This window comes from Monoraphidium neglectum (assembly GCF_000611645.1).
Source record: "Monoraphidium neglectum strain SAG 48.87 unplaced genomic scaffold scaffold01369, whole genome shotgun sequence".
Lineage (NCBI taxonomy): Eukaryota > Viridiplantae > Chlorophyta > Chlorophyceae > Sphaeropleales > Selenastraceae > Monoraphidium > Monoraphidium neglectum.
The window spans coordinates 5,084-15,133 of NW_014012259.1; the positions used below are offsets into that span (position 1 = coordinate 5,084).

The window sequence follows — 10,050 nt, forward strand, 5'->3', positions numbered from 1 at the left end:
GCCTCACCCCCTTTGGACCCTCCCACACGCTCAGGCTTGTGAAAGCCCTCCAGCTGACGTCCCTGGTCGTGTTCTCGGTCGCATGGACCTCCATCCTGGACTATATCGTCTTCATGTGAGGCGCCGTGCACGACACGCACCGTGGGCAGCGAAAAAGGCCTCGAGGTTCACTGTGAGGGCATCGCTGCATGTGCAGCACCCTGCGCCAGGCGGGTGTCCACTCGGGGGCCTGCTGAGGCCGCTTGTATTGCTCGTGGACATGCTCCTGCTTGCACAGTGTGTCCAGACTCTGACGGGAATGCTGTCCTTGTCTTCTCGTGGCGAGGGCCGCAGGTTTGCGTGCAATTGGACCGCGATATCCTCCCTGGCCCCACATCTGCATTTTCCAAACACGTGAGTGCATTCTTGGGGTCACAAGGGTGTGCACGGCTTCCAGGTGGGACACAGCACGAGCTGTGTGTGTGTGTGTGTGTATGTGCGCACGCATGCGCGTGTGTGTGCGTGCGTGCGTGCGTGCGTGCGCACGTGCGCACGTGCACGGTCGTCTACGCGTATGTATTGAGGAGTGCAGCAAGCAAAGCAATGATCCTCGTTTCATGGGCGCACATCACGCGTCGCTGGCTTCTGCCTTGCAGGACCTGCCTGGCCATGCCCCATCTGGCGCACATGGTCTTTGGCGTTGTGCTTGTAGCTATCTTCTGTGCGACATGCCTGGCCTTGGTAAGGCTGGGCAGGACGGGAGGTGTGCTGCATGTGTGCTTGTGCGTACCCCACGTTGTGCCCCTTTGCTGGGGCTTGCCAACACAATTGTTTGTGTGTGGCAACCTGTGATCTGCACATCTGGTGACCACAGGTTGCCACACGCGTCAGGTGCTACCGGTGACATGGCCCTTTTCAACTCTGTTGTCCACTGCTCAAACCCCTCCCTTTCTCATCAATGCTCCGGCAGTCTGTTGGCTCGTGCGACCTGAACACCCTGACGCGCAGCCCCCTGGCCACACCAGCAACCCTCACAAACCTGAAGGTCTTGCTGCTCAAGGTCTGTGGCGCAGCCCGCGTCCGCCCAGCCGTCCGGTGTTGAGGGAGAAGCGTGTCACAAGCACCACCACCCGCGACTGCGCAAGCGGCGGTGACCGCGCATGGCTCATCCATGGCGCTTGGCGGCGGGCGATCCATCAGGACGCCTCTACGTAGCGCACATCTGCGGGCTTTCAGGCGCACCCTGCAACACCGCCAACAAACCGCAGTTTGTGATGGTCATCATGTCCACGGCTGCTGACGAGAGCCCGCGCCTCCAGAGCTTGGCAATGGTGCTGTGCTCCGCATACATCGCTTACCTCATATTTACAACAGTGAGGAAACATTCGGGGCAGGCTGTGAACCAACCCTGGGCGATACTGAGGGCTGCTCTGGTTTTCACACCCACCCAAGCAGGGGAGTGTATGCTGGCAACCTGGCAGCATCTGTCAACACCCCTCACTCCTTCGTGTGCAACCCCTCCCCATGTTGCTGTCGGTCGCTGCGGCTCCCAGGCTCCTTTCTACTCTGACCTTGTTACCATGTCCTGGGTTGGGCTGTGGACAGGCATCATCTACACCTGCGTGCTCCTGGTGCGCTAGTCTGTGCCCGCAGCATGCAACCCTCTCAATGGCGCGTGCATCAGCGCGGCCACCTGCATTGTTCCTGTCATTGCTGACCATGGACTTTCGGGCATATACGAATCTATCATGTTAGTATATTTCAATATATTCCATTCTTACCAGGTAGGCTGCGCGCGCAGTCAGCTCTAAGATCCTTCATTTCGTTCCCCCAGCAAACTTGCAATCCAGTCGGGCGGATCAACACTCCCTTGCCAGATCCCTTGCACACCTGCCAGCCAGCATAACCTGAACGACGCACCTCACCTCTGAAACAACCCCACAGAATGTGATCACCTTCAGAAGCCGAGGAGACAAGGTCCTGGCGGAGCAGCTGACATGGGTGCGCGCACCTGCGTGCACGGCGCGAAAGCTTGGGTCACGCATTTGGAGGCATCAAATAGTTGGGGTATGCATGCGTCCATGGGCACATTGTACTGATATGAAGACGGCGTAAACCTGCACGCTTGACGACTGTGCTCTTGCAGGCTGTGTTGAAGGGAATATTCCCAGTCGTCATAGTTGGAGCGGCAGCCACCGCGCTGTGGCTGCGTCGGCTTCGCCGGCCCCTGGCTGCCTTGCGCATCGCGGCAGAGGACCCCGCCTCCCAGAACAACCTTAGAGCTGTATATCGGTTCAATACCCCTCAGGAGGTGAGCGGATTGCGCAAGGCGCGTGCCCCTCAAAATAGCAGATGAGCATGCTGTCAAATGCTGTCGTGTCGCCACCCTCGCGGCACACCGCCACCAATTGCTCCCCTGCCCGCCTTGGTGCACCTGGTCCCGCAACCATCCCTCCTCAGGCGGCTTTCCTGGCCAGGGCGATGCGCGTGTGGGACGAGGACAACGTCCTGGTCATGCGCGAGTTTGAGTTTGGAGAGTTCGTCCTCAAGGTGAGTCAAACTGGGGATGCTTGGTGTCGAGCTCCTGCAACCCGCTACATCCAACTACCCGTTGATCCACCACCTGGCGCCTCTGATCGCGTCGTTGCCTCTGCCCCTCCTCAACATCCGCAGTGCGGCCTGGCGCGATACCCCAACGAGCCATCCCTGCTGCTGGCCCTGGCCAACGTCAGCATCGAGGTGTGTGCGGAAGTTGGGCAAACAATCAGGTCTTCGGCCCTGTGCACCCACGTTGCTGCAGCATCGCCTCATGAACAAGTTTTCCCTTTGTGTCGCGGTCCCCTGCTCCCTCAGGGACGGCGGGACGTCCAGGCCGCGCGCACCTACCTGCAGCTGGTGGTCAAGGCCGGCGGGCACAACCTGGGACTGATCGAGCGCTTCCATATCTTCAAGACGCAGGTGATGATGGCAGCGTGTTGAGCCGGTGCTTGATGTATCCGCCATTCTGCAACTGCTTGCCAGACCTGGCCGTTGAACTCCGCCCCAGACACCACGTCGACCGCACACCAACACCAGGACCTGGTCAAGCGGCTCAAGGATGAGAGTGGGGGCATGGACCTCATGAGCTTCATCGAGTTCCAGCGGTGAGGCCCGGCCGTCAACGCTTGATGTCGTGCCACTGCCTGCTGAGCCGATGAGCAAAGGATGGCTCTGCTTGCTTCATGCTTTTGATGCTGCATTTTTCTCACCCTCCATCTTCCTCGACGCCTGTGCTTTGCGCCGACGCTCCCTCCGTCCAGCAACTTCCGTGCCTGCGTCCGCGCACACCGCGTGGCGCTCCAGGCGCAGCGGCTGTTCTGGCAGACCCTGCTGCACGACAGCGTCCCCTTCAAAACCCTGCAGACGAGCTTTGCTGCCATGCACCGCGCGGAGGGGCAGGCCACCCAGGTGTACCGCAGGTGGGCCCACTACACCGGGCTCAGGACACCTTGATGGGTGACGGATTGCCTGGGCTCTGGTTGCTGTATGACTGGTGCAGGCCCTGGCGTTAGACCAACAGCAGCAACTGAAGCCCGTGCCCTGGGGACGCATCACATGCCCTTTCCAAATGCCCGCAACCTTTGGCGCTGCAAAGGGTGTTGGAGCGCTACCCCACCAACGGGCGACTGTTGAGGGCGTACGGCCGCTTCCTGGAGGTTGGTTTCCCACGATCCTTGGATGTGCGCTTCCCGTTGCCCTGGCGTTATATCCTTTCACGCGTGTGTCGTGTTATTGTTGTAGACCGCCACAAACGTGCTGTGACTCTGCTCTGCCAACGCTCTTGGCCGGTGTCCTCCGCAGTGGGTAAAAAACGAGCCCTCCACAGCGCAGCGCTGCTATCAAGAGGCGATCCGCCATGGAACGGGCGAGAGCCTCATGGCACTGCTGGAGGGCGGCAGTGGCGAGGGGCATGATGCATCTCTCACCGTGAGTGGGGACTGGGTGGACAGGGGGTTGTGTGACAATTTTGCAGCCTGCAAACCACCCGGCCCAATCAGCAGGTGGAGGACCAGCGGGTTCAAGCAGGTCTGTAGCTGCACTGTGTATGCAGGCTACTGTTCCTGGCAACAGCAGTCAACGATGAACTGATTTGCCCCGCCTTCTCCCCTGACACACCCAAACTCGACCGCCCCGTGGCCCCCATTTGTCGCCACTACCATTGCCAGGTGCTGGGCAGGGTTGAGGAGGCCACCGACGGTGTGGTGGTCATCAGCGCGGTGGGCACCATCCTGGCGGTCAACCGCGCCGCCTGCAACATGTGGGGCTACGAGAAGGGCGAGCTGGAGGGCAAAAACGTCTCCGCGCTCATGTGAGAAACCTCTCCCGTCGCTGCCCCACCGCCACCACGCACCCACTGGGATGGTTTGACACCTGGGAAGTGGTGTGCCAAGGCACAGCAAAGGGTGTCTCAAGCCCAGGCTTGGCAGTCAAGTGGAAGTGGCTGGTTACATCCTCATCCAGATTGTTCACTGTCACGCACTCTACACGCAGGCCCCAACCGTTTTCATCGCGCCACAACGGCTATCTCAGCCGCTACGCCACCACCGGCGTGCCTCACATCCTCGACACGCGCCGCTCCGTCATCGGCTTGACCAAGCAGCGCACCATGTTCCCGGCCAACCTAACGGTGGTCAAGATATCCGGCTTGGGGCAGGTGCGCGTGCGCTGCGCAATGGCTCTGGCTGGTTTGAACTCACAGCCAGCTACAGAGCAGGACTGCGCAGACGCTTGGTGCCCTGCGTGATCGGTTCGGCTCTGCCGTGCGGCCAGACCTGTCCCAGGATGTGACCTGGGAGCAGCAAGCCCACTGGTTGGCTGGTCTTCTTTTGGCGACCCCTCTGCTGATTCGCACCTGGCTGTCGTTGCCCACACATGCAGGACGCCGTGTTCCTGGGGGTGGTGAGGCGAGTAGAGGAAGCCGACAGCACCAGGGTCAGGGTGAGTGGGGGCCACGGCTGGTCCTCAACACCCCCCGCCGCCCTGAGGTGCCAGCCACATCATGTGAACGTTGCGGCGTTTATGTGCTGCTCTGCTGTGCCTGCATCGCCAGCCGCCGCGCTGGCCGCTGCAGGATGGCACTGTCGATTACGAAGGGCCGTGCAGCAGCCTCGCAGACAAGGCAGACTTCAGATGCGCACATTTCATAGCTGTGGGGTGTTATCCTTTGCATGATTACTCGTCTGAACTGAGTGCGTGCGATCGCGGCGCCCCGCTGCGCCACAGGTGTGGTTGGCGCCAGGAAGTGGTATGGTGCTGTGTGCTGATGTGCACTTCTCCAACTGCTTTGGTGTCCCTAATGAGGACCTGGTGGGTCGCTTCTTCTCATCCCTCGGCCCGGATATGCCTGGACTCAACAAGTGAGGGTTGTTGTAGGTTCCCTGGGACGCAAACCTGCTTATGTGCACTGCCTGGACGCATGTTTGTTTGTGGGGCCCCTCTAAAACAAGGAAGCCTCATCTGCTGCGCCACTTTCCAAAATGCGGGGTTCGCATTCATATGAAGTGCTGCTATGCAAAGCATCTGCTCCAAGGGAGCTCCCTTGTGTTCTGCTGCCCCCATCGTGGTCGCTTTTTGTGATGGCGAACAGGCTGATTGCGCGCGCCACTGAGGCGACCGTGGAAGAGCTGGATAGAGGGGAGGTGTATGCCGACACACAGCTGCTGCACAGGTGGGGCGTTTGAGAGGGCATCAAGTGGTTGTGCTCCGGCACCTGGGCTGCAACCTGCATTATTATGCGTGCATTATTAATGCCTCCGACTGTGTGTGAAGAGCACTTGCCAGGAAGAGCACCTGCAGCAGCCCGTCGCCGCGGGGAACGGGGCCGCACAGAGCTGCGCACACCGTGACCCCCTGACCCTGCAGGTTTTTGCCGCCCGTGGACGTGCATGTGACAGCTGAGATGGGTGGCACTGACACCGAGAGGGTCATCATCCTGAATATTGAGGTGGGGGGGTCTGCTGCTATGGGTGTGCATCGCCGGGGTTGCCCTAGGTTTGCCTTCGCAGGCGCAGCACACGGTCTGCCGGGCGAGTCATCTCAGCAAGCACAAAGGAGTGTTTCAAGGACGACCAACAGCTAATGGGTTGTCAAGAAAGTTGTCATTAAATCCAAGACTGCTTGGTTCCTGCTTTGGCTTGTTGCTTGGGATATGCCCCACCGCCCTCAGCCCTGCGTAGCACCCGCACCGCACCCTCCCAGCTCGCACTGTACCCCACCGCCCCACCGCCCCAGGCCGAGGTTCCCACCGGCCCCCTGATGGTGGTCAGTGCCCACAAGGGCCAGATTGTTCACGCCACCTCCCAGCTGGGCACCATGCTGGGCTACAGCCGCCGCCACCTGGAGGGCATGGCGCTGGGCAGCATCGTCCCGCCACCCTACAGCCAGCTGCTCGCGCACCCAGGCTTTCTCAAGGTGCGAGGGCGTGCTGCGTGCTCAATGCCTGCGTGCGTGTGCGTGCTTGTGTGTGTGCCTTGTGGTGCATACATGTGTATGCGTGTGTGCATTCATGCACGCATGTGTGTGTGTGTGTGTGTTTGTGTGTGTGTGTGTGTGTGTGTGTGTGTGTCACGCGTACGTACACACGCGCAACTCTACAACCCAATACTTAACACATCAGTGCCGCATAGGAGGTGTGAGCTGGGCTGGTGGAAGCCTGGGCTGAGCAGTTCCTAGGGGTGCATCTTCAACCATCATGACCCTGGAGGCCCCTCGTGTGATCTGAAGCACACGGGACACCTGTGCTGCGCGCGTTGACCCCTTCTGCTGTGCCCCGCCCCCCCACACCCCAACAGCAAGACCTGTCCCACAAGCCGCCGATCACCAGCTGCCGCGCCGGCGCCGTGGTGCACCTGCTGCGCTCCAACGGCTCCAAGGTGTCCGTCACCCTGCAGCTCTCCCAGCGCAAGGACGGCGACCACCTGCTGCACGTGGTGCGCATCTCGCCGTCGTCTGATGCCGCGCGGCTGGACATCCAGAGGATCGTGCTGGACGTGGACCAAGGCGGGCGCGTATCGCGGGTCAGCCTCGGCACCACCAAGACTGTGTTTGGCTTTGAGCCAGAGGTGAGCAAGGGGGGTCCTTGCTCTCGAGGCCGCCAAGAGGCTGATTTCATCGTGCTGTTGCTCCCAGCATCACGCTTAGCACGAGCAAAGCAAGACATGCACGTTCACAAAATCCGCTGAGCCCTGATTTTGACGCCAACAACCGTAACCAACGCGCCGTGCCGCCTCAGGCGCTGGTCGGCCAGCCGCTGCGCAGCTTTATCAACGTTTTCAGCGAGTGGGCCGCCAAGTTTGGGGAGGACACCAGCCTGCTCACTCTGCTGGCGACGCGCGCGCTGGAGGGAACCAACGAGTCGTGGCGCGTGGGCGTGCGCGCGCCGGGCGCGGGCAACGCCGCGGACACCGACCGGGCCGACACGGCCGGCGGCGGCGGGTCGCTGCTCGCAGCGCTGCGCCGGCGCGACCGCGAGCGCCCCGCGCTGATGCAGTTCCTCGTCTCGGTGCATGGGGCCGATGCGGCTGGCGGGAGGGGCAGCAGCACCGGCGGTGAGGACGGCGGCGAAGACGCGGCGCCGTCGCTGCAGGTGGTGCTGTGGCGCGCAGACGCGCTGGTCTCGCTGCTGGAGCTGGACGGTTCCCTGGCGGTCGCGTCTGCCGACGCTGCTGCGGGGGTGCTGCTGTGTTGCGGGTCCAAGGGGCTCGTCAAGAGGGACTTCAGGAGGTGAGGACAAGGGGTTGCCCCACCAGGCAGTAAAATGGCGTCGAACAGCGCCATCGCCCGCTAGGCCGCGCCAGACTCGCTGCGGCGCAGCTGCTCCATGTTCCACACACCAGCACGACTGTGTTTGGGGGAGAGTAAGCTCTCATGTTTCGGCCCATGATGCTCCCTATTCCGCAGGCTCGTCGGCCTGCCGCGTGAGTTCACAAACGCAGATCTGATGGCGGCACCGCCCAAGGCCGGCGCGGCCAAGGTCGCGCGCGCACGCAGCGGGCTCAAGGCGGGTAATGTGCCCAAGGTCGGGCCAGTCATGGCGCTCACGATAACACATGCTGATGGGCAGAAGCTTGGGCTGGAGATGCAGGTGCGAACTCGGGTTTTCTGGGAATGGCTGGCTCCAGGGAGGGTGGTGCTTGATCTTGACAAAAAGAGCATGCAAACTTGTCAAAATTGCTGCCGATGCTGCCGCCGCCATTGCCAGCGGTGCCAACGTATGTGGTCCGCGTCCCCCTGTGCCGCCGCAGGCAACAGCAAAGCCCGGCAAGATTGGATCCGACAGGCTGATCGTGCGCATTCGACTTCGGGAGCCCTCTTGCGGCAGCATCGCACCATTCCTGGCTCTCACAGGTGCCGGGCCAGCGGGCCCACAATTCGCCGCTCCAGGCAAGGGCGCGGCCGAGGACTCAGGGCCGCAGGACGATAGCGGCTCAGACAGCGGCAGCGACGCTGGCAGCCAGGCCACCACCATGCCTCCTGCGCGGCACGGCGCAGCCCTCAGCCGCAAGAGAGATGAGGAGGATCTCACCGACGAGGAAGAGTTTAGGCGGCATGACGGCGGCCTTAGCAAGGCAGGCGGGCTGTGGGGTGGTGAGCGCCGGGGCGGAGTGGTGCCCGGGAAGGCTCGCGGCGAGGCGCAGGCGGCCCCGAGCGCATCAGGGCACGCTGCATCCCCCATGCGCGGTCCTGGCGGCTCCGACGACGGTGGCGCGCCGTCGGCTGGGGACGGGGCGAGCCAGGTGTCGGGTTCGGAGGGGCAGGACGGGGCCAGCAGCGTCATCAGCGCAACGGGTGACGGCGGAGACGAGGACCTGGCGATTGATTCCAGGTAGGGTGTCCTTGGTGTAGCCGCTGGTGATTGCTGGGGGGCACTGGCACCCACGATCCCCGCCCACATGGCATTAGATCAAACGGAGCACATGCAGCGGCTGCCAAGCAGCCCTTCTTTCACGCGTCCCCCTGCTCGCCCGTGCCCCTCACCAGACGCGCCAAGCGCCTGAAGAAGCTCAACCGGCTGATGACGTGCGCCACCGCCCAGAGCGCCAGCCAGCGCCTCAGCCGCACCTGGCTTGTGGTGGGCGTCATCCTGGCGGCCCACATTGCAGGCTATGTCATCCTCAGCACCCAGATCCAGGGCCGCTTCATGTGAGCGCAGCTTCATGGGGCGATGCTGCACGACCGTGGCCATGGGAGTACAGCTGCGGCTGCAGAGGCCGGCAGTTGCACACCCTTGCTTGCTTTTGTCGGCTTGTGATGGCCTGTGCTCAGAATGTTTGGTTGTTTGCGGCTACTTGCCGCCCTGTCAGTGCTGCCCCGCCCAAGACCCACCCCTTGCTTGGCGGGACCGCGCCCCGCAGCAACGTGTACGACACCGCGACCATGGCGCGCGCCATCGACCGCACCCAGCTGTCGGCCATGCGCGTCAACTGGTACCAGCGCTGCTTCCTGCCGCAGCTCCAGGCCACCAGCTGGGACGTGAGCGCGAACCCCTCCACTGCCTCGAAGCGGCCTGCCGTGCCCTCATGCCGCTCGCGCAAACTGCCCAGGCCGACGTATCGCTCCTTACATGCGGTCGATTATCACACAACCAACAGCCAGCGGCACGATCGCCTTTGAGCTCTGACCCCATGTTCTGTGGACATGCCCCTGCTGTTGCCGCAGACGTGCTCAGCAGCGGTCCTGGCCTACGGGCTGGACCGCCTCAACGTCAACATCAACCTGCTCACACAATGGCATCAGGTGTGGGGCCGCAGGAGCGCTGCCCACAGCCGTCGATTATTTGTTTGGGCCGCTTCTTCCTGAGTATCCTTGTTTTTGTGCGCACACACATGCGTACGCATGCGGACCCACACACACACACGCGTGTGCGCGCGCGCACGCACACACACACACACACACACACACACACGCACAAACACACACAAACACACACAAACACACGCACGCACGCACACACGCGTGCGCGCACGTGCACGCACGCACGCGCACACACACATACGCACGCGCGCACACACACACACACACACACACACACAC

At 62.2% G+C, this 10,050-nt stretch overlaps 1 protein-coding gene across 1 annotated transcript; it reads left to right on the forward strand.

The window, feature by feature from the left end:
* Positions 1–1,559: 1,559 nt before the first annotated feature.
* Positions 1,560–9,816, forward strand: MNEG_7636 (hypothetical protein; the record flags this gene model as incomplete). Its single annotated transcript, XM_014043892.1, has 24 exons — positions 1,560–1,610; positions 1,924–1,980; positions 2,126–2,290; positions 2,440–2,529; positions 2,653–2,718; positions 2,833–2,937; positions 3,055–3,122; positions 3,279–3,437; positions 3,614–3,674; positions 3,820–3,945; positions 4,185–4,327; positions 4,510–4,672; positions 4,897–4,917; positions 5,242–5,375; positions 5,606–5,686; positions 5,881–5,962; positions 6,250–6,429; positions 6,810–7,079; positions 7,250–7,740; positions 7,918–8,101; positions 8,262–8,842; positions 8,998–9,159; positions 9,372–9,489; positions 9,676–9,816. The coding sequence occupies 24 exons, from the start codon at positions 1,560–1,562 to the stop codon at positions 9,814–9,816; spliced, it is 3,699 nt and encodes a 1,232-aa protein (XP_013899346.1).
* Between the last annotated feature and the right edge of the window lie 234 nt (positions 9,817–10,050).